This window comes from Mesoplodon bidens (genome assembly GCF_964165515.1).
Source record: "Mesoplodon bidens genome assembly, chromosome: 12".
Lineage (NCBI taxonomy): Eukaryota > Metazoa > Chordata > Mammalia > Artiodactyla > Ziphiidae > Mesoplodon > Mesoplodon bidens.
In genome coordinates, this window is record NC_138168.1 from 59,501,448 (window position 1) to 59,527,541 (window position 26,094).

A 26,094-nucleotide genomic window follows, 5' to 3' on the forward strand; every position below is an offset into this window, starting at 1 on the left:
ACACTTTCTTCTCAAGTGTGCACAGAACATTCTCCAGGATAGATCACATCTTCAGTCACAAATCAAGGCTTGGTAAATTTAAGAAAATTGAAATCATATCATGCATCTTTTCCAACAACAACAGTTTGAGATTAGAAATAACTTACAGGGAAAAAAAATTAAAAACACCAACACATGGAGGCTAAACAATACGTTACTGAATAACCAAGAGATCACTAAAGAAATCAAAGAGGAAATCAAAAAATACCTAGAGACAAATGACAACGAAAACAAAATGATCCAAAACCTATGGGATGAAGCAAAAGCAGTTCTAAGAGGGAAGTTTATAGCAATAGAGTCCTACCTCAAGAAACAAGAAAAATCTCAAATAAACAATCTAACCTTATCATAAAGGAACTAGAGAAAGAAGAACAAACAAAACCCAAAGTTAGCAGAAGGAAAGAAATCATAATGATTCAGAGCATAAATAAATGAAATAGAAACAAAGAAAACAATAGCAAAGATCAATAAAACTAAAAGCTGGTTCTTTGAGAAGATAAACAAAATTGATAAACCATTAGCCAGACTCATCAAGAAAAAGAGGGAGAAGACTCAAATCAATAAAATTAGAAATGAAAAAGAAGTTACAACAGACACCACAAAAATACAAAGCATCCTAAGAGACTACTAAAAGCAGCCGTATGCCAATAAAATGGACAACCTGGAAGAAATGGACAAATTCTTACAAAGGTTTAACCTTCCAAGACTGAACCAGGAAGAAATAGAAAATATGAAGAGACCAATCACAAGTAATGAAATTGAAACTGTGATTAAAAATCTTCCAACAAATAAAAGTCCAGGACCAGATGGCTTCACAGGTGAATTCTATCAAACGTTTAGAGAAGAGCTAACACTCATCCTTCTCAAACTCTTCTAAAAAATTGCAGACGAAGGAACACTCCCAAACTCATTCTATGAAGCCACCATCACCCTGATACCAAAACCAGACAAAGGTACTACAAAAAAAGAAATTTACAGACGAATACCACTGATGAATATAGATGCAAAAATCCTCAACAAAATACTAGCAAACAGAATCCAACAACACATTAAAAGGATCATACACCATAATCAAGTGGGATTTATCCCAGGAATGCAAGGATTCTTCAATATACGTAAATCAATCAGTGTGATAAACCATATTAACAAATTGAAGTATAAAAGCCATATGATCATCTCAATAGATGCAGAAAAAGCTTTCGACAAAATTCAACACCCATTTATGATAAAAACTCTCCAGAAAATGGGCATAGAGGGAACCTACTCAACATAATGAAGGCCATATATGACGAACCCACATCAAACATCGTTCTCAATGGTGAAAAGCTGAAAGCATTTCCACTAAGATCAGGAACAAGACAAGGATGTCTACTCTCACCATTGTTATTCAACATAGTTTTCGAAGTCCTAGGCACGGCAATCAAAGAAGAAAAATAAATAAAAGGAATACAAATTGGAAAACAAGAAGTAAAACTGTCACTGTTTGCAGATAACATGATACTATACATAGAGAATCCTAAAGATGCTACCAGAAAACTACTAGAGCTAATTAATCAATGAATTTGGTAAAGTTGCAGGATACAAAATTATTGCACAGAAATCTCTTGCATTCCTATACACTAATGATGAAAAATCTGAAAGAGAAATTAAGGAAACACTCCCATTTACCACTGCAACAAAAAGAATAAAATATCTAGGAATAAACCTACCTAGGGAGACAAAAGACCTGTATGCAGAAAACTATAAGACACTGATGAAAAAATTAAAGATGATACCAACAGATGGAGAGATATACCATGTTCTTGATTTGGAAGAATCAATATTGTGAAAATGACTATACTACCCAAAGCAATCTACAGATTCAATGCAATCCCCATCAAATTACCAGTGGCATTTTTTACGCAACTAGAACAAAAAAATCTTAAAATTTGTATGGAGACACAAAAGACCCTGAATAACCAAAGCAGTCTTGAGGGGAAAAAACGGAGCTGGAGGAATCAGACTCCCTGACTTCAGACTATACTACAAAGCTACAGTAATCAAGATAATATTGTACTGGCACAAAAACAGAAACATAGATCAATGGAACAAGATAGAAAGCCCAGAGATAAACCCACGCACCTATGGTCAACTAATCTATGACAGAGGAGGCAAGGATATACAATGGAGAAAAGACCGTCTCTTCAATAAGTGGTGCTCGGAAAACTGGACAGCTACATGTAAAAGAATGAAATTAGAACACTCCCTAACACCATACACAAAAGTAAACTCAAAATGGATTAGAGACCTAAATGTAAGACCAGACACTATAAAACTCTTAGAGGAAAGCGTAGGAAAAACACTCTTTGACAGAAATCACAGCAAGATCTTTTTTGATCCACCTCCTAGAGTAATGGAAATAAAAACAAAAATAAACAAATGGGACCTAATGAAACTTAAAAGCTTTTGCACAGCAAATGAAACCATAAACAAGATAAAAAGATAACCCTCAGAATGGGAGAGAATATTTGCAAACGAATCAACAGACAAAGGATTAATCTCTAAAACATATAAACCGCTCATGCAGCTCAATATTAAAAAAAAAAAAAACGAATCCAAAAATGGGCAGAAGACCTAAATAGACATTTCTCCAAAGACATACAGATGGCCAAGAAGCACATGAAAAGCTGCTCAACATCACTAATTATTAGAGAAATGCAAATCAAAACTACAATCAGGTATCACCTCACACCAGTTAGAATGGGCATCATCAGAAAATCTACAAACAACAAATGCTGGAGAGGGTGTGGAGAAAAGGGAACCCTCTTGCACTGTTGGTGGGAATGTAAATTGATACAGCCACTATGGAGAACAGTATGGATGTTCCTTTAAAAACTAAAAATAGAATTACTATATGATCCATCAATCCCACTACTGGGCATATACCCTGAGAAAACCATAATTCAAAAACACACATGCGGAGACTGCAGGTGGCGGAGGGGGAAAGCTTCGGAGTAGCGGAGGAGAGCACAGCAACAGGGGTGCGGAGGGCAAAGAGGAGAGATTCTGGCACAGAGGACCGGTGCCCTCAGGCACACACCAGCCCGAGAGGCTTGTCTGCTCGGCCGCCGTGGCGGGCGGGGCTGGGAGCTGAGGCTCGGGTATCGGCTTTCAGTCGGAGCGCAGGGAGAGGACTGGGGCTGGCGGCAGGAAGAGAGCCTGAAGGGGTTAGTGCACCACGGCTAGCCCGGAGGGAGTCCGGGGAAAGGGTCTGGAGCTGCTGAAGAGGCAAGAGACTTTTTTCCCTTTTGTTTCCTGGTGCGCGAGGAGAGGGCATTAAGAGGGCTGCTTGGTTGAAGGAGAAAAACCATATGATCATCTCAATAGATGCAGAGAAAGCTTTCGACAAAATTCAACACCCATTTATGATAAAAACCCTGCAGAAAGTAGGTATAGAGGGATCTTTCCTCAACATAATAAAGGCCATATATGACAAACCCACAGCCAACATTGTCCTCAATGGTGAAAAACTGAAACCATTTCCACTAAGATCAGGAACAAGACAAGGCTGCCCACTCTCACCACTCTTATTCAACATAGTTTTGGAAGTTTTAGCCACAGCAATCAGAGAAGAAAAGGAAATAAAAGGAATCCAAATTGGAAAAGAAGAAGTAAAGCTCTCACTGTTTGCAGATGACATGATACTATACATAGAGAATCCTAAAGATGCTACCGAAAAACTACTAGAGCTAATCAATGAATTTGGTAAAGTAGCAGGATATAAAATTAATGTACAGAAATCTCTGGCATTCCTGTACACTAATGATGAAAAATCTGAAAGTGAAATCAAGAAAACACTCCCATTTACCATCGCAACAAAAAGAATAAAATATCTAGGAATAAACCTACCTAAGGAGACAAAAGACCTGTATGCAGAAAACTATAAGACACTGATGAAAGAAATTAAAGATGATACAAATAGATGGAGAGATATACCATGCTCCTGGATTGGAAGAATCAATATTGTGAAAATGACTCTACTACCGAAAGCAATCTACAGATTCAATGCAATCCCTATCAAACTACCACTGGCATTTTTCACAGAACTAGAACAAAAAATTTCAAAATTTGTTTGGAAAAACAAAAGGCCCCGAATAGCTAAAGCAATCTTGAGAACGAAAAACGGAGCTGGAGGAATCAGGCTCCCTGACTTCAGACTATACTACAAAGCTACAGTAATTAAGACAGTCTGGTACTGGCATAAAAACAGAAAGATAGATCAGTGGATCAGGATAGAAAGCCCAGAGATAAACCCATGCACATATGGCCAACTTATCTTTGATAAAGGAGCCAGGAATGTACAGTGGAGAAAGGACAGCCTCTTCAATAAGTGGTGCTGGGAAAACTGGACAGGGACATGTAAAAGTTTGAGATTAGATCATTCCCTAGCACCATACACAAAAATAAGCTCAAAATGGATTAAAGACTTAAATGTAAGGCCAGAAACTATCAAACTCTTAGAGGAAAACATAGGCAGAACACTCTATGACATAAATCACAGCAAGATCCTTTTGGACCCACCTCCTAGAGAAATGGAAATAAAAACAAAGATAAACAAATGGGACCTAATGAAACTTCAAAGCTTTTGCACAGCAAAGGAAACCATAAAGAAGACCAAAAGACAACCCTCAGAATGGGAGAAAATATTTGCAAATGAAGCAACTGACAAAGGATTAATCTCCAAAATTTATAAACAGCTCATGCAGCTCAATAGCAAAAAAACAGACAACCCAATCCAAAAATGGGCAGAAGACTTAAATAGGCATTTCTCCAAAGAAGATATACAGACTGCCAACAAACACATGAAAGAATGCTCAACATCATTAATCATTAGAGAAATGCAAATCAAAACTACAATGAGATATCATCTCACACCAGTCAGAATGGCCATCATCAAGAAATCTAGAAACAATAAATGCTGGAGAGGGTGTGGAGAAAAGGGAACACTCTTGCACTGCTGGTGGGAATGTGAATTGGTACAGCCACTATGGAGAACGGTATGGAGGTTCCTTAAAAAACTACAAATAGAACTACCATATGACCCAGCAATCCCACTACTGGGCATATACCCTGAGAAAACCATAATTCAAAAAGAGACATGTACCAAAATGTTCATTGCAGCTCTATTCACAATAGCCCGGAGCTGGAAACAACCTAAGTGTCCATCATCGGATGAATGGATAAAGAAGATGTGGCACATATATACAATGGAATATTACTCAGCCATAAAAAGAAACGAAACTGAGCTATTTGTAATGAGGTGGATAGACCTAGAGTCTGTCATACAGAGTGAAGTTAGTCAGAAAGAGAAAGACAAATACCGTATGCTAACACATATATACGGAATTTAAAAAAAAAAAATGTCATGAAGAACCTAGGGGCAAAACGGGAATAAAGACACAGACCTACTTGGGAATGGACTTGAGGATATGGGGAGGGGGAAGGGTAAGCTGTGACAAAGCGAAAGAGAGGCATGGACATATATACACTACCAAACGTAAGGTAGATAGATAGTGGGAAGCAGCCGCAGAGCACAGGGAGATCAGCTCGGTGCTTTGTGACCGCCTGGAGGGGTGGGATGGGGAGGGTGGGAGGGAGGGAGATGCATGAGGGAAGGGATGTGGGAACAGATGTATATGTATGACTGATTCACTTTGTTATAAAGCAGAAACTAATTAAAAAAATAAATAAATAAACTTTAAAAAAAAAAAAAAAAAACACACATGCACCCCAATATTCATTGCAGCACTTTTTACAATAGCCAGGTAATGGAAGCAAACTAAATGCCCATTGACAGATGAATGGATAAAGAAGATGTAGTACATATATACAATGGAATATTACTCAGCCATAAGCAGGAATGAAATTGGGTCATTTGTTGAGACGTGGATAGATCTAGAGACTGTCATACAGAGTGAAGTAAGTCAGAAAGAGAAAAACAAATATCGTATATTAACGCATATATGTGGAACCTAGAAAAATAGTACAGATGAACCGGTCTGCAGAGCAGAAATTGAGACACAGATGTATAGAACAAATGAATAGACCCCAAGGGGGAAAAGCGGCGGGGGGAGTGGTGGTGGTGGTGTGATGAATTGGGCGATTGGGGTTGACATGTATACACTGATGTGTATAAAACTGATGACTAATAAGGACCTGCTGTATAAAAAAATAAATTAAATAAATTTTTCAAAAATTAAAAAAAAAGTTACCTAGAATTTGGAAATGACATACTTATGTTTTCAAACTGAAATAGGCTTAACTAATTTTTATGACAAATTTCATTATATCTAAGCATGTGTCTGATAGAAAGATAAATCAACATTTTTGTTTTGGTTTTCTTATAAACAAGAAGTTACATGCTCTTATAAAAATATTTTTAAAACATAAGAGGGGAGATAAAACATTACAGTCTTTATCAGCTTTAGACTACCACTGCTTATATTTTGGTATATCGTGTGTGTGTGTGTGTGTGTGTGTGTGTGTGTGTGTTATACATTTTTAAACAAGCATTTTTATCTTACAAGTAACCCTCCCTCCCATCAGAAATGAAAATGGTTACAGAAAATGAGCTAAATTAGAAAATTTCCCAAAAAAGTTATCTTGACTTCAAACTGATAAAGAGATAAGAAGACAGCAACTCGGAGCATGAGAGACATTCCTGATGGTGTTTATTACAAGTTTTTCAGTTTCAAACTAATCTAAAGTAAAAACAATATATACTCATGCAACCTTAGTTTACACTTCCCAAGTTTTCCTCCTGGGTAAACATGAATTGTTCTGGCTTGGGTAAGTTTTCTGTTTTTCCAAAGGGAGCTCTTGTGAACAAAATTTCCATTCCATCTTCTCTAAAAAGGTAGCATTGGTTTCTTCTCTCTGCTTCTGAGTCATTTCATTAAACATTGTGTTTCTGCCTGTTCTTTCAGGGAAAGTCCCTGTACAGTTAGGGCTCATGTTAATCATAATGTGATGCTTTTCTGCATTTCCCACTGCAACAACTCTTTTAGCCAAGTGTGAATTCGGGGGACCCCACTAAAAATTATCTTTAAAGAGAAAATAAAGGTATACATTTAAGCTTGGTTAATGTTAGGCAATGCATGTTTCCTTGAAGAGCTAATACTCAATTCTGGAATACTCTTTGTCTCAACTCAGCATTCAAGGACCTATCCTTTGCAATTAGGCCTGAATTAGCAGTACATGGTAGGAAATCTACTGAGACAGTCTTATTCAAGTCTTGAAGCAAGATGGTTGTTTCTACATATTTATTTTTAACAAATTTTGTAAATTCTAGCCTGCAGTTTTTCTCAATTTCTAGTTTCTCCTCTATAATTCATGTATTTTTTTGCAAATTTTCACTTTCTAAGATTGATTTTTTAATTTACTTTCCAAGACTATAGTTATTTTTCTCTAAAGTTCTTTCATAAATTTTGTCTCCAGCTCTCATTTATTCTGTGAATTATTTTGTTTACATTTTTGCATCACATCATACTCTTCATTACACAATGCACTAATAATTTCTGAACTTGCCTCATTCTAGACTTTAAATTAAAATTTGCTTTATAGTTCATCTATTTGGTCTCAATTTTCTTTACAAATATTCTGTGAATTAATTTTTTTCCATTTATTCAGTTTCATTTCAACTTAAGAGAAGCTATACAATGAATTTCCATTTTGTTGGGTGGTCCTCCTCTGGTTCTACTTCTGTTTGTATTTATAAATAGATAAAGTTCCTTTTGGATCACTCTCCAACATCTGTAGCAGAAAAAAAATCATCAGGACTTTCCTTGAACAACCTTGCATTTGATATGGCTTTATTTGTAACACTACTCTGTCTTTTACATTTTCATTTAGTTTATAAAAGCTAAGAAAAGTGAAGAGCCATTTTCTTATACTGAATGATACAATTAACATGTTTTCTTCATTGATGTGTCAACTTGACTGGCCTGTTGTAGTCAGCTATTTAATCAAACACTGATCTAGGTGTTGCTGTGAAGGTATTTTGTAGACGTGGTTACCATCCAAATAACCTGATTTTAAGTAAAGGATGTTATCCTCAATATGTAGATAAGCCTCATCCAATCAGCTGAAGGTCTAAAGAGCAAAAACAGAAGTTTCCCAGAGAAGAAGAAATTCTACCTCAAGACTGCAGCATAAACTTCTGCCTGAGTTTCCAGCTTGTCAGCCTGTCCTATAGATGTAGAACTTATTAGCCCCCATAATTACATTAGCCAAAGCCTTAAAATTAATTAAATAACTAATTAATATATAATCATGTATAGATAATATAATACAATTATATATAATATCAATTTATATAATATTATATACTTTTTCTCTGGAGAACCCTGAATGATCAAATGTTAATTACTGGTAGTTTAAGAATAAATAAATAAATAAATAAATAAATAAAAATATATATGTATATACATATATATACACACATATATAGTAAAAACTGTACTTTGCTTGCTGTTTGATGTTTTTATTAGCAGTAAGATTTCTGCCTAAAGGAAGAAAATGAAATGGAAGCTGGCTAGAGCATCCACGGGTTCTAAAGATCTTGTTATGTCACAGTACTTTCATGGAAACATTAGGAAAAACATCACTAATAAAAATTGAACCTGTTATATAAATATAAGTGATATCAACTTTGGTGCCAAAAAGTGAATATTCATTCTCCTTAGCTATTAAGTTCATAAATATGTCATTGTAACAAATCAAATCTGGATATGGTGGGTGAGAAAACCTTTTTGATACCTAAATAGGAACTTCGTACTGTACAACATATATAGACAGAAGCAATTATTTTAGTTGCTTCATTCATTCATTCATGTATTTAATTTATTGAATAATGAACATTTACTTTATCTCAAGCATTGAGAAGATAAAAAGAAATACATAAGAAATTGACTCAGATACTTCCATAAATTACTAAAAATTATGTTGTGTTAAAAAGATTAAGTTTATAAATTACACTTATCACTTAGTAATATTAGCAACCAGTCCTTTCAGGGTTATACTAGGTCCAGGAAAAACTCTGGCCTAGGACCAATTTAAGTAAGTAGTGAGGTTTATGGGTGAAATATGTTGCTTTTCAACTCTTTCTTCCCTCAAATTTGCCATAGGATAAAAAGGAGAAAAAGAAAAAAGAAAAAGTTTCAATGAATCTAAAAGATGTCTACAATCCTTAAACTAGATAAAGATTGAACTCAGATGGAAGAATGGTCAACGATTCGGTAGAATAGAAAAAGGAAAGCCTATGTGCCTAAGGAGTTCGAGTCCAGTGAAAAGTCAGCCTTTTTGGCCCCACACAACTCCCCAGAAGTTTTCGAATTGGAGGCATAAAGCCCCTCTGAAGGTGGAGGAGAAGGTAGAGGACAAAACAAGGGGATTATGTGAATGTTTGAAGCATGGTTAAACCCAGGTCTTCAGCTTTAATTTGGGGAAGACAGGTGACAACCCCTCCCACCTCTCTCTCTGCAGGAAACAGTACAGGGTCATGGAATCTGGAAAGTAGGCATAGGTGAGCAGGGGAGAAGCATGGAACTGAAAGCAAAGAAGGGAAGTCTAAATCTACGGGGGAACAGTGAAAGCCTCAGCAACTTCCCCACTCAGTTACAATAGTTTCATAACCCCCAGGAGGTATCAAGAAGATTGTTTTCAGATGAAATTGAACAAGTCCTGGAGGAAAGACTCACAGGATCTGAATTTGGGGAATTCTCCAATGAAAAAGCCAACAAAATGAAACCTAAAATTCATAAAACAAAGAGCTTGTATATCAATAGTGCCTCACTTGTAAATTAAATTAAAAATGTGTCTAACATGTAAATATGAACAAATGGGAAATAATCACCAAGAATTTGAGGAAAATGTTTAACAAGAATGACAGACTAAAACTTTAAAAAAGGCCAAAAGAGGCCGATAAAATGCAAGGAACAGTAGAAAACTTTAAGAAATAGTAGTATATTCTCAGAGAGATAAGATATTGAGTTCTTAAAACAAGAACGTGTTAACCGTTAAAAAATGATATAAGAAATAACTCTTAGAAATTAAAAATATGATAGCTGAAATTAAAAATTCATTGAAACAGTTGGAAATGTAGTTAAGAAATTTTCCCTGAAGGTAAACCAAAGACAAAGAGACATAAAATAAAGAAAATAGTTCTACATTAGTATGGGAGCTTCAAAATGAGATTAGAAGTTACAGAAGGAGAGAAGAGAAAAAACAGTTGAAAGGCAATTATCAAAGAATTTATCCTAGAAATGAAGGACCTGAATTTCCAACCTGAAAACTTTCCTCACAATGAAAGAACAGACCTACCACAAAGCACATTACTGTGAAACTTCTGAATACCATGTAATCTCTCAAAGGCAACATTGGAAACAATAAGTTATTTGAGTCCAGAAATTGCTAGTAAACACAGAAGCAAGTCAAAGAGTAGCCACCAGGATGGTGTTAAATCGAAGTCCCAGGACAACACTGTAATGGAGTAAATGTTTGTGTCCCCTAATATTCATATGTTGAAACTCAGCTTCATAATGTGAGGGGGTCAGGAGGTGGCATCTTTGGGAGGTGATTAGAATTAGATGAGATCATGAGGATGGAGCCCTCATCAATGAGGTCAGAGCCCTTATAAAAGTCACCAGAGGGCTTCCCTGGTGGTGCAGTGGTTGAGAGTCTGCCTGCCGATGCAGGGGACGCAGGTTCGTGCCCTGGTCCGGGAAGATCCCACATGCCGCGGAGCGGCTGGGCCCGTGAGCCATGGCCGCTGATCCTGCGCGTCCAGAGCCTGTGCTCCGCAACGGGAGAGGCCACAACAGTGAGAGGACTGCGTAACGCAAAAAAAAAAAAAAAAAGTCACCAGAGGCTTTGCTTCCCCTCTCTGCTCTCTGTGTAAGGATGCTGTAAGGATAAGGATACTGTAAGGCTGCAATCTGCAACCTAAAAGAGTTTCCTCACCAGAATTCCACGGTGCTGGCACCCTAATCTCAGACTTCTAGCCTCTAGAACTGTAAGAAATAAATTTCTGTTGCTTATAAGCCACCCAGTCTATGGTATTTTTATAATAGTACCCCAAGCTAAGACAAGCACCTATGTATTAGTTCTAGAGAGCCACAAATACAGACCGGAGCTTGAGGTTGGAGGGTTCCAGGAGGAATACTTCAGGATAAAAAAAATAACAGAAGAGGTAGATCTCCTGACAGTTTGCACTCTGGAAAATTGCAATGAATGGCTTTTTTTGTTTTCTTTTACAAAGATGTTGGAAAATACTTCAAGACTTAGGAGAGGATTGAAGAAAACTACGAAATGAAATAGTAAGGTAATTATTACAGAAAAATAAAGTTATAAAGAAATGGAATTATGGTCATTATCTACCACTTGATTCAGCAATGAACTGTCACAATAATGAAACTGGAAATGCTTAACCATAACTTATCATATACTGAGAGAATGGGGAAAGGGAAGAGGAAGTAGGAATATAAGACCATTAAATCTTCATCACCACACATGGAACTCAGTAGTTACTGTCTAAAACTGATCACTTGAATAATAGCAATATCCGTATATTATTGGAAATGTGAATGGAAATACAAGAAAGCAGGAGCAAAATATTTAAGGGAGTTACCTCAGAGTAGCAGAATGTGGGGAAAATTTGGGAATGGTCAAGGGCACAAGGTTTGTTGGTAACTTTGTCTTTTTACTACTATTTGACACTTTTGACTTTGATAAAAATGGAAATTAGTTTTGAAAATACATGAGCGAAAGACAAAGTCTCAGAATACTAAAAGATCCATGTATTTTTTTCTTCTATTCATTTGTCATCTATTATACAATATTCAGATACTGCCTTTCTGATATCACCATTCTGCTCATGTGATTTCAGCCCTCTGTTTATAAATGAATTATGTCATATACTTGAGCAGAAACTTTTTCCCAAATTTGAATGACATTTTTTCTCATAAAGCAAAACGCAACTTTCCAACTCTTAAAATTTCCACAAGTAAAGAACTACTTATCAATCAATACACCAAAACATAACTCCATTAAAAAGTTTTAAAATCAAGATTTTTTTGAAGCTGCTTTAAACGGCTGGCTCCATTTTTCATTTGCAAATATTATGCGTTCCATTTGTTACACTAATATGAATTTTATCTTCCTGTTAAAGGCACAAACAGAGTTTGCTATGACTTATATGAAACCAGTAGTTAGAGGTCTTGGATGGTTATTTATACCTATTTTCTAAAGAGATTTAGTTTTTAAAAAATCATTAAATGTAGCATAAGAGTTACAGGGGGTTGGCTTGTGACCAAGAGTTCTCAGGAACAAATATTCCATTTAAACACTTTGTGCTACATTTCTTTTTTATAAAGCCTAAATTTTCTCATTAGTAACATTAAAAACTAGTACTAGGAGTAGAATATCTTATATTTCCTCTTTTCTCTATTTACTTGCTATGTTCTCTTTTCCACAAATCAATATTTCATAGCTTCCTATAGTTCTCAGTCTTTTCCATCTTGCTTTCCCCGCTAAGGTTTCTCTAAAATCTCCTACCCCTGACAGACCTATTCTTTTTCTTGTCACTTTAGAAAAGAAGGACTCAAGTCAAGAGGAGTTTGAACTTTGAGTACTTTGAGTACCTGACACTCAAAGTCACTGGAAAACAACTTAGCAGGCAACATGCCCTTGATTTCAAGGCAAGTTTGAATCTTCAATATTAGAAAGAATCATGTAAAACAAGACCACAATTGATTAAAAAACAGTTTACATTTTATATTTAGAAGAAAAATGCCCATAACAACAATAATTTTTTAAATTTGACTTTTTGTGTTGGACACCCATCCTCTATTTTCAGGAAATATTCTGTAGTCAGTATACATGCAAAGCAGTCTCATATAGTATCTGTCCTGAAATTGCTATACAATGAGAACTAATGTTTAAAATAATCCTTAAGAAATTAAAGGCCCAAAATAATTAAAATCGAAATTCAATTTTAATATCATTAAAGAATGGAAATTGGACTAAAACATTTGGGGAAGGATTTTACTTCATCTAAAGGCTTTCTTCTGGGACCTTAGCTAGCATGAAACCATAATTAAGTCCATCTAAACACTTCTGTTAATATCCCTTGCTCTTCTGTCAATGTTTATATGTAATAAACTGCACCACCATTCAACCAGCAGATCAAGCCAGAAGCCTGGGAATCAGGTTAACTTCTTTCCCCTTCCAATAGACCTTCAGATCTGGCTAGTTGTACTTCTGAAATACCCATTAAGAAGAGCTGTCCCTATCACTATTGTATTAACCTCCCAGTACTCTGCCACAGAACCAGTGGCCTCACTACAATTCTCCCACCTTGTTTCTCCAACTGAAAAACCATTATTAATTTGTTCTTTGGACAGATGTTAACCCCTTAACATATATTTCAAGATCCTCCATGACTGATTCCACTACCCTATTGCATGCTTTGATATCTGTCTCAGCCTGCCTTCTCCTCTCTTTTCTCACACCAGGTGCACTGGAACCACAGTCTCTTGCTTACCTGCTTTCCTGCAAGTTGCGTCTGCTTCCTCCAGTGTTGTCCCCTCTCTCTCAGCCTGCCCATCTCCTATTCAACCTTCAGATCTTAGTTTAAATGTCATTTCCTCAGTGAAGGCCTTCGTGATCCCTAACCTAAATTCATTAAATGCTGTAACCATCTTGTTCATGTGCTTAGGTTCTGGGTTCACCTTCATTTGCATCTGCATGATAGGAGATGCCAATGGTTTTAGAAAAATAACAAAATTTAAAATGAGAAAATGCTATCCATTATTTAGGAAAACTCAGTTATCAATTTTGATTGTACATTTTGGGAAAACTGACAAAACACTAATGTGAGGTCTAAAGTTTGCTGCGACTTCAATTTTTTGTCAACTTAAAAAAATAATCATGCTGTGGCCTCAATTTTTTGTAGTACAAAAAAAAATCACTACTTGAGTGGAATTCCTTACCTACACCTTTTACTCAAATGAATTAATTGATTTCTGGTTAAATATATGTATGTAACAAAATTTAACATAGCTCTAAAACCTTCTCAAAAGGCACGTCAAGTTTTTCACAATTGCATGTGACCAACAGTATTAATGGGAGCAGAGATAAATAGAATTTGAGATATCCAAGGGGTGCTCTTTGACCAAACATTTTTACATCTTGCTTTTTTTCTCGGGTGTATTACATATAATATCTTAATAGAACCTTATTTCATTCTCAAAACAACTCCAAGTCATAGACAAAAGGAATATCATCATCCCCTTTGTATAGACGCAGTTTACATGGCTCACCCAAAGCCACCACCTGTTAAGTTATTGACCAGAGTTAGAATCCAGGACTTTTTACTGAAAATACAGAACTCTTTGTTCCATACTTGTCATGCTTATGTGCCATAATCTTAAAAAGTCAAGGTGTCAGTTTCTTTAGGATTACAATGCTCTCTCCAGCTATTCCTATTTTAAAATGCAAAAATCTTATGAAGATTACATATTAAAATACACTTATGTGGGAAGAGGGAAAGGGGGAGGATCAGGATGGGGGTATGGGATTAAGATATACAAAGTACTATGTATAAGATAGATAAGCAACAAGCATATATTGTACAGCACAGGGAAATATAGCCATTATTTTGTAATAATTCTAAAGGGAGTATAATGTATAAAAATATTGAATCACTATGCTGTACACCTGAAACTAATATATTGTAAAACAACTATATTTCAAAAGAATCCTTTTAACCCACACTTATGTGTGAATTAATTTGTCATATCATTTTCCCTTAAGTCAGAAGAACTCCAAGCTAATAGGAGGATTTATGACCAATGAGGGATGGATGGAAAAAAAAAAAGAAAAAAGGCTCTCACAAAAATAGGAGTAAGGGACACATAAAGAAACTTTATACTCTTACCTCTTTTTTGACCACCTCCATACAAGAAAGCTTCTTTCTAGCCAATTAATTCTCTATTCTAAAAAGTAGCTCTTTTCTGATCCTGTTTTAACTGGCAGTGATAAAAATAAATATTTTAATCTGTCTGTACCTGACAATTACAGCATTTTACATTTGGATAGCACCACACAATTTAAAATATTTGCTTACATACAATACTGAATTTGAGTCTTGCAACAAATACATGATTTGCTTATTTATAGATGAGAATCTGACTCTCAGTGGGCTTAATGGGCAAGTCAGGGACAGAGTTCCATTTTTTAGACTAAAGCTTTTCTCTTTCCCAAACCCCACAATCATGTTCATAAAGCATCATTCTCAGGGGATACTTACATTTCATCACACCTTGAATTTCATAAACAGGCTTGAGAATCACAGCACCATAAAAGCCTTTAGGGAATGGATTTGTTAAGTCCCACTTATTTGAAAAGTCTGTAAGTTTCACAGTTCGTGTTCTGTTCTTGGGGATCTTCCATTGGACAATTTCCTTTAGGGTATAAATATGTTCATCATCACACTCATAGAACTCTCCTTCTTGTGACATAGGCAAAGTAAATGAGTGATTTTGATGATTCCTTAGCACACCACAGTTCACCATTATTTCTCCATTGATCTCTTCGACTGAGTTGAGCATGATTTGCTCCCCTTGCTTTATGATGAGATTCTCTAGTTTTATATCCTTCTGATGATAGAAGCAAGGATGCCCCAGTCTATTTGGTCCAATATGGATGGTTCTTGTAATTTCTTCCATAGTGAGGTATGGAGTTTTATCAGCCACAATCTTAAAAAGACCTGAGAACAGAATTCTGTGAATTAGAAAGTTCTCATAAGAAAATCACAGCAAGAGAGTTATAAAACAAGTAAAACGTAGCATTTAAAAGTAATGTACCTTTTTCAAGATTAGAGATATTTGTTTTAATCTTGAATTCTTCTAGGTAAAATCTTAATGTATTTTCTGTAGGTTACTGGATTGTCAGATCCAGACAGGCCACATAGATGGAAAGGGGAAAATAGCGTGAGATAGAAAAGGCCCACTTCTTGGAAATGCAATCTGCATGAGATACTGGCTATCTCCCAACCACATGTGTGATCTTGAGCAAGGCATTTAATCTCTCAAGATCGCATTTTTACTTTTTAAAATGAAAGGATTGGATTAGATCAATATTTCCATATATATTCTCTGGAAACACCAAAATTAAAAGATATTCCAGAAGGAAACTGTTTCATGATCAAATTAACAAATACAAAGCTATTACCTGGAACTAGACCATGGTGATGGTTGTAACGCATTGTGAATGTACGTAATGACACTAAATTGTACACTTTTAAAATGGTAAATTTGATATTATATGTATTTTACCACAATAAAAAATATCTACATATTTCCAAGTAATTTAAGATTTCTCAGAAACTTTATATGCACTGTGACTCACAAGAGGGGAATATAACATGCAGAATTTCCCAAATTTCTTTCATTCTAAAACTCTTGGGGAAACATTCATAAATAAATTACAAAATAGTATGTCACAATATATTAGTGATCCACATGACTCTCCTTGAGAAATGCCAGGTTAGGTAGTTGTTCTGGATTGAATACTCTTGATTATATATCATTCATTCTTCTCATTACTTTTCTAATTTTGCCATGGTTTCACTATTTCAAATTTTTTCCTCTAATACTATTGGGATAGTCACTGATACAATGAATTTTTGTTCTTTAAGACGCAGCTTTTTATGCTTGCATGTTTAAGTTTCATTCTTCTCTGTGAATTATTTTGCTTTTATTTTATAAGCACATGTGTTTTGTAGCACTTTCAGAAATTTATTTATTGAATAAATTTTAATAAATTCCAGAGAAAATAAGAACAAAGGAAAAATGAGGTAATTGCTTTGTTAACCTCAAAGTAAATTAAGACAATTATTATATAATAGCATACACTAAGAAGGCAGTGTATAAAGAATCCTATTAGAATGATATAGCTTGTAAAAGTTATTTATTCATTTAGTCAAAAATACAGTCCAATTAAATTTATCTATGTATCAAATAATTATTAACCAGGTTACAATGTCTTTTATGTGTATTTTGGGTTATGGTACAAAGATTTATGATCTTATTTTTTAGTCGATCTTTGCTCAAACGAAAAAAAATACAGGATTTTGGTTACTTTTAAATATAAATGTCCTGAAAAAGTGGGTGATACAATCCTGGCAAAGGCTGAGGAAGGTAGCATGTGCAATCTGTCCTGAAAACCTTTATAAATCGAATAGTGTTCATTCCCTGCATGGTGTGCTTGAAGACAGTAAGGCAAAGAAACATTTACTTTGAAGGAACTTCTTATTTTATTATGTCCTGTATCAGGGAAAATCCAATAAAATAGTACTCTCGAATTCTCCACAGTAACTGAATTTGTGTGTGTGTGTGCACGTGACCGTGTGCAAGTGCATGCACATGTTTAATCTCATTTGTTCCCATGTGAAGATTTATTTCTAAGAGTCCACAGTCATCATCAGGGTATAAAAAATTCAGCAGTTTTTGTGAAATAAGTTTAACTAATAGCTACCTAGAATCTCATAAGCGTAGAGAAACATGGTTTCATTTCTATCCTCACTATATTGATGACATAAGTCACAGAAGAATTAAGTCAGCATCTTCTTTCCTGGGGAATTGGGTTCACCTAAGGTAATAACAGACCCAAAATGTTATGAAGTAGAAAAAGCCTGAAACCCTAAGGGCCACTATTATTTCAAATTAATCACACACTTCAGAGCTGTCTTGTTGGATGTCTCTATTGCAAGAAAAATCTATCTAAGAAATCTGTGTGTTTTCCCTTAGGAGATGATTAAGGACACAGTTTAGCATGCTAAGTGGCAGAGTACAGGAAAAATATTTTATTAACTTATTTCTTTATATGTTATTGCAGCCAGTCCAAAGAGTCCCTTCTTACAAACAGCCGCTCGATACCATATAAACTAGGGCAAGTATATACAGATATATATGTATATATACGTATATATGTGAATGATGTCATATTGGAACTTTAATTTCAGAATACACTATAGCACCATAGATATGATCAGCTTTAAATTCAACCAATTTTTTCTCCATCTTTTTCTCAAAGAGTGTAATAATAGTTTTATACTAGAGAAAATATAATTTGTTATTTTTTCAAAACACAAAACAAAACATATTTCAGGAGCTGAGTGATCATTAGAGAGATAATAAAATAAGCCAATATGTAATCCTCACAATATAAGTTAAAAAGCAGAAAGAAAATAGATTTCTATTTCCAAATTTGATTGTCACCTATTAAAATGGATATTAGTGTTATTTTTACCTAGGAGAAATTGTTCATAAGGAGTATGTTACTTGAGAAACAAAAATTATAAGGAAATGCAATTAGTTGATATGCTGAAAAACAGTCAATAAGTAAATTTAGTCTTTAAGATCTTGTCCCTGAATCTCAGGCTTTTCAGGAGTTTATATTTTTATCCAATTCTTAATGATCTGCAATCATTATTATTAATAGTAAGAGTAACAGTTGAAATTTGCTTAAAAAGTTACAAGCTTGAATAATTTTTTTCATATGCATCATTTATATTCTTTCAAGAACAGTAAAACAAAAATTATTACTGGGGGATATAAAAACGGTCATGATTTTCATAGTCGTGGCTATGGAATCTCAAGCCAGACCTTTTAAATCCAAGTCTCATAATCTTACCTCCACATCAGGCCACCTCCCTGTCACACAAATGACTTACAAGGACATTTCCTATGTTTATTCCAGTTCACAAGATATGTATGTGGGTCTCACAGGTTGGCCCTCCCTTTGCATTGGTCAGCTTTTCCAGATCCTCCAGTATGAGAAGAGCTAAAATAACTTCCTGGTTCACAGTGAAGAATTTACACTCATCAGATTTTTTTCTACTTTTTTCTCTATCTCATCAATTCTCACACAAATAGGGAGTAATTTAAAAAATTAAAATTTCCACCTGTGTATCACAATACTATTTATATACATAAGATCATTGTGTATGATGTGCGAAAAGAGTTCACAATCTTTTTTCTTTGTCTAATCTCTAGCTTGCTTTCACAGTTCCAACCAAATATATTCCCTCTATCTCTGAGATAAGGAAACTTAGAGTGAACTTTATGTACTAATTCTCATCTTCCTCTCATATTATCAAAATCGATTATTAAAATATTAGCAGCTTAGAATGTGCTGGAAATTTACATGTCTGATAGAATTCAATTTTCCAAATTACAATACGAGGTAGCTAGAAATAAAAAACAAACACTTCACAAATAACCACAGGAAAGTTTGAAGAGATACCATAAATTCTCTATCATCACACAGCTCATAAGATACAAGTAGGATTTTGTGTCTCTAAAGCTCAAGGGCTTAATCACAGGGTTACATATTTAAGCCTTTCATTATTATTGTAAATTGTAAATTTGTTTGTCCAGCCTTTCACCCTCCTTTTGGGTGCAGAAATTTTTAAAACTTTTTAAAACGAGCAACATAAGAAAGTGAACTTCACTGATATTTGACATTGATTGGCACTAGTCTCATCTCCTCATACATCAGATGGCCCCGTGCCTGGAGGTACAGGCACGTGGGAGGCCTGGGAACTGCACAAGCTGAAGGGGTTGACAGCGCTGTCCACAAGATCATGTTCTTTGAGTGTGCTGCAGACCACCTGGCCATAAGTAAGTGGGTTTCCAGAATACATTATCACAGTTTTTAAATAAAGTAAATCTCACAAAATGGATAAATGGCTTCACACATTCCCTGCAAAGAAATCACGTATTGAAAATAAAACTAATATAAACACAAGTGAACAAAAAAAGGACAAAGTTGACATTTCTACTTTATCTCTTCTTTAGCCATATTATGAAATAAAACAATGACACTCTTGTCTAATAAAATATGAAGAGTGGCTGAAACTTCTTTAACACTTTAAAGTTATCAAAATGTGGATTCACATCCACTATCATCATAAAGAAATTTGCCTTTGAGATATAGATTAACAACACATCAAATATACATGCATATATATGCATAGCTGCCATGATTTTAAATAAATACATATATATTTGAGATACTGCTCAAAAATTTCTAATGGACTGAGCTATGTGAAGGAGAAGATTTAGAGACAAATCAGACTGCTACATATTTTTGATCATGTGTCTTGTCTCTCTGCCAATGAAGCAAAGTGTGTTTCACTTATTTGTGTGAGTGTATGCCTCTGCCTCTTTAAAATGGTACTTTGTCCTGCAATCAAGTTCCTAAGCATCCTTGTTATTTTATATTTGCCTATATGGGTTTCTCATTCCACATTTTCCTATTATTTTGTTATATTTCCAAGACAATTCTTAGGTCAGCACATCCTACAAAAACTATCTTCTTCAAGACTATCCCAACTCTGGTATTTTGACTAGAATCTTAGCTCAAGCATCTCTATTTAACTTCAGATTAAAACGAGATGCATGAAATACCTTATCAAAGCAAAAAACTCAAAATTCTTGAGCAAAGTAATGAAGCATATAATAATAATAATGTAGAAACTGTGAGAAAATTCTCCAGATTTCTGAGATTATTGAAAATCATCAACTAATGAGTGGTTCAAACAATCTTGACAGAAGTCTCCAAGGACAGAAACAAGAAATGTGAGGAAAGTCAAATTCATAAGAAAATTTTGTGTAGTAATTTAATGGAGTATTTAGGAGGGGTAGAAGACATATCTAAGATGGTGACCAAGTTTGTTAAGTGTTAGATGCTAAGTGTGGCTGTAGAATTCCTATGTGTGAATGTCTTTACATGTACAATGAAATCAGAATTATCTTTAATAGCTATTAACAATTTTTAATAGTTATTTTACCCGGCGATAAAAAGAATAAATCGTAAAATCTTTTGATTCATTTTTACCTTCATGGTTCAACCACTGCATGAAAAAACACCTTTATTTTTCCAGTAAGGCCTTTAAAGGAGCAATATGCAATATCTAATACATTTGAGATATTTAACAAATAATTTACATTAATAATGTTAGACTTTGAAATCAAATGATATAATTTGGTATCAATGCCTAAATCTCTGTTATAATCATGACTTTACTATTAAAAGTGCCATACATCCTTGTTCATGTTAAAGCTTTCTCTCTCCTAAGCAGTGAGAATGAGTAATAGACCTAGGATAAGGCGAGAAGATGTCAGAAATTCTTCTCACAAACCTTGGCAAGAGCACAGTTCTCTGGACTCTTACAGTTCTCCAGAGCACGGCCCCTTTTGTTAGGAGAAGACACATAGAGGTATCAGGACTGGAAAGAATGCCCACAGACATTAGGTCCCCCAAATCTCTCACAAGGCTTTATTAGGAGACCGTCAAAATATCACACATTTACTACTCCTGGCTCTTGCTGACTTTAGGCAATAGAATTTTCAAGCCCAGCAACATACTACTATCCCAATAGGAAAGTGAAGTGGTTAAAAGTATGAATTTTTGATTCAAACAACCTGGGTTTAAGTTTGGCCTCAGTCCTTTCCCCACTGTGTAAACTTGAGAACTTAAACTCTCAGGGTTATAATTTCCTTTTCTGTAAAATGGAGAAAATTGTTTTATCTACCTCATAAAGTCATTGTGATGATTAAATGAGTCAATACATGTAACATGCTTAGATAGCACTTGACACAGAGCAAGCACTGAAAAAGCAAAATACAAGAAATAATAGCTATTCTTTCATACCATTTTCTTTCACTCTGGAATTCTAAGCCATTGTAGGATGATTATAACATCAGAGAGATGAATACTTACAGGGCCAAAGAGGATCCAGTTTGGATCAAATTAGATGAGACAAAATATGTAGAATCCACAGTTCACTATCTGACACAGGCTGAGCAAAAAAAGTTCCCAGCTACCATTACAGATTTTGCCAGAGTGTTTGATTATGGAAAAGAGCCTCAGGTGACCTCTTTAGGTGCACTGCCTTTGGGGAAATATTTCCAGGTGGCTTTGGGGAATTTGTCTGACTCCAGGCTTTGATAAATTGCTTAGAATTTAACCACCAAAATTTTATGCCCATAGTAAGCCGATAGGGAGATGTAAGCACATTTTAAATGCAAATATTGTGCTGGTTGTAGTTATTCACAAGGTATACATTATACACAGTTGCTGAAGTTCCGTTGAACAAAAGAAGCAGCAAAATGCCAAGGCATTTTTGAAAATGTGTTTTATTCATGGCTCTGAAGGGTAGTTGAAGCCAAATGAGGGAGGAGTATACCCTCCCTCTATTTTAATGATCTTAATTTTGCTAATGGAATGTTAGTGGAAAGAGTTTGGGAGCCATGTGGTGCTGATTGCGTTGTTCAGTATTGATGTTGCTTGCAAATTAAATGTACCTAAGTAGCCACCTGTTTATGCTTATGATTATATAAAACCCCATATGTTTCCCTCTCTACACATGGGAGGTAAATATTGAAAAAATTATTCTGGTGTGAAGGGTGAAAACAGCAGCAATTCTTCTATAACTGTCAACATATGCTGTGGTGTTTCCTTTAATGTTGTGCTTTGTCTGACATATTTGCTGATTTTTACCATGCAGTGTTCAAAAAAATCTGTTACCCATGGTTATGCAAAACAATTAAAAATCAGTTTACATTAAATTCAAATTAGGAAGAGAGGTAATTTTCCAACGTAACCATAAGTTTTAAATGGATTTCAGAGCTTAAGATTTAAATAGATTTTGATTTGCACAATAAAGAAAACCAAACTTTTTTTTTCCTAAATTCGCCAGCATATATAAAGGAACATTTTCTTCCTAAGCACATCCTTTTGATCCCATATTACTAGGCAACCAAAAAACTAACTCAAGTAACCTAAATTTGAAAATCCCACCTGAAATTGGCAATAACTCTTCAACTGGCAAGCCCACCATCATTTCCACTGGATTGGCTCTGGAAAACAGTTTGCTGGACCTCATACAGAAGATCTGACTGGGTATTTAGTCAGCAAGAGCTCATGAGCAGTTTTTGAAAGAAGTCTTGTTTAGAGCATTGGGAGATCCGGCGCAGGTAACGCCTCTGGAACTAGTTCAGACTATTCAGAGATAGGCCCCGACTACAGCTTGCAGGAAAGATCAGAGAGACCGGACTTGCTGTTGTTGATCACTTTAGACACTACAGATAGACAAACTGGAGCTTCATATGGTTAATATCTGATCAAGAGGGATTTAAACGTCAACTGTCTAGCAGCCTAGACGTGACAGTCTCTAACTTCCCAATAAAGTATCGCAAAAAGACACAGAATATGTTAGAAAAAGATGAAAATTTACCCCATCCTCAAAAACTAAGCATAATAGATCAGCTGCCCCCAAAGGCCAGAAGAACTTATTTTCATAATAAGGAAGATAGAGCTGAAATGAGAACATCAGAGGCCTAACCATGCTGGGTCTCATGAAACAAAGAAACCTCTCTAAAGTTTTTAAAAGATATTTAACAATCACTGAGTACCCTCTACAGCCCAAAGTTTGTAGTAAGCACTTAACAATTACCTCTTTTCATTTATTTAAATTCATGTTGCTAAAAAAAAAAAAAAAAACCTGAGACAGAGACACTAAAAACCATTAAACCATATACTTAAAACAGCTGAGGGCTTCCCTGGTGGCGCAGTGGTTGAGAGTCCGCCTGCCGATGCAGGGGACACGGGTTCGTGCCCTGGTCTGGGAGGATCCCACATGCCGCGGAGCGGCTGGGTCCGTGAGCCATGGCCGCTGAGCCTGCACGTCCAGAGCCTGTGCTCCGCAACGGGAGAGGCCACAACAGTGAGAGGCCCGCGTACCGCAAAAAAAATAACAAACAAACACACAAAAAAAACAGCTGAATGTTATGCTATGTAAATTATAGTCAATAAGGCTGTTAATTTAAAAAGTGGGAGTGAGGAAGGATAGACAGTTAAGTAATAGCTTGAAAAAAGCAGGTAAATGGGCCCTGTCATTAGTTCCTGGTGGGATGTAAATTGGAAGAATCTTTATTGAATGTGATTTGGTAATATGCATCAAAAGCTTTAAAAACATTTTTACTTTTGAAGTCATAATTTTATGCATATGAAATTATCATAATAATCAGAAATGCAGGCAAAACTTCAGTTAAAAGGCTGTTCATTATAGCATAACTTGCATAAATGACCATGTTTGGAATGGATTTATTAATTATGGTATAAGCATATGATGGACTATTATATAGAAAATAAAAATTATGTTTTGAAGAATATTTAATGACATAGGCAAGTCCTCAGAAATAGGCTTACTTCTCGTTATATTAAAACATGTCTGTATGTGTGTAGGTGTACTACCAGAAAACAATAGAAGGAAACTAAATATTAATGCTAAATAGCTCTGGTGATGAGATTATAGGGAGCTATGCTCTCAGCCCTGCATTTTCTTCCCTTTTCTAATTTTCTACAAGATAGCTGTGGCATTGGTAAATTTGGGAAAAATCAATACATTTTATAACTTCAAAAAGTTGTGTTCCTTATGTCCATACAAAAATCTACACATGGACGTTTATAGCAGCTTTATTTATAGTTGTCAAAGCTTAGAAGCAACTAAGATGTCGTTCAGTAGGTGAATGGATAAATAAACTGTGGTACATCCAGACAACGGAATATTATTCAGCGCTAAAGAGAAATGAGCTAGAAAGCCATGAAAAGACATAGGGGAACTGTAAATGCATATTACTAAGCGAAAGAAGCCAATCTGAAAAGACTACATAGTCTATGATTCCAACTGTATGACATTTTGGAAAAGGCAAAACTACGAAAACAGTAAAAAGATCAGTGGTTGCCAGGGGTTGTAAGGGAGAGAGGATGAACAGACCGAACACATAGGATTGTTAGGGCAGTGAAAATACTCTGTATGATGCCATAATAGTGGATACATGTCATTTGTCTAAACCCATAGAACATACAAGAGTAAACTACAATGTAAACCATGAACTTGAATGATTATGAGGTGTCAAGGTTAATTCGTCAGTTGTAACAAGCGTACCACTCTGGTAGGGGATGTTAACAATGGAGGAGACTATGCATATGTAGAGGTATATGGGAAATCTCTGTACTTTATGCCAATTTTGTTGTGAAAGCCTAAAATTGCTCTAAAAAATAAAGTCTACTGAAAAAAATCTTTTGTTCCAATGACAAAAACTCTAAATCTCTGATATGTAATTATGTATAAATACAGTAATGTGTTTCACCAATGTCCACTTCAGGAAATGAAGACCGAGTAGACAATTTGTTTGGACAGTCTGGTTCCTCTCATGAGAGTTCCTCCATGGTGATACTGTTGAGGCAACACCATAAAGAGCTTTGAAGGAATTGTGCATGAAAGACAAGGAGATGGTAAGAGCAAAAAGTGATGAGATAGATTTTTAGAAGATGTGCACAAAATATTAATACTATGAGAACTTATAGAACAGTGCCAGTTGTAGAAAAGCCTATTTTAAAATGATATTTCTGAAAGAATTCTGTTCTGATTCTCAAATGTACATGGGTGGGTGAAAAGAACATTTTGACCTAGAACTGCAGTCCATTTGTGTTCCAGATAACATATATTTTAGTTATCAAAAGACCAAAGACTTAGAAAAGAAATCTGATCATGTACTGAAGAGAAGAAAACATAGGTCAATAAAAAATGGAACTAAAAATTAGTGTAAAAGTCTGAATTTTTTGTGCATTTAGATTACTTCACATTTTCTTGCATCGTATATGCAGAATACCCCTTTTTGTCTAGGAAAATATTTTGTATAATAAGCATAGATGAATCTATTTTGCTTAAGTGAGCACAGTGGGGATGAGATGCCTTAAGAGAGGTTGACCGAAAAAACTTGGAAAAATGGTCCATGATTCCTTGAATAGAAAATTGTCCAAAAAGCAGGGAGCCCTATTTAGGTCTTTTCTGAATCATGTGTCATCATAACATCCAGATGGAAAAATAAGAACAAATTCTGCCCTGTAGCTTACTTCTTTTAACACAAGTCATTTAAAAAACAG

At 35.2% G+C, this 26,094-nt stretch overlaps 1 protein-coding gene across 1 annotated transcript in view; it reads right to left on the reverse strand.

Annotated features, from left to right (window-relative positions):
• Positions 1 to 26,094, reverse strand: part of THEMIS (thymocyte selection associated) — a 174,312-nt gene that overhangs the window by 100,419 nt on the left and 47,799 nt on the right. Inside the window, exon 3 of the mRNA XM_081251218.1 lies at positions 15,386 to 15,844. Coding sequence (XP_081107344.1) covers positions 15,386 to 15,844 — 459 coding nt within the window. The remainder of the gene's footprint in view (positions 1 to 15,385; positions 15,845 to 26,094) is intronic.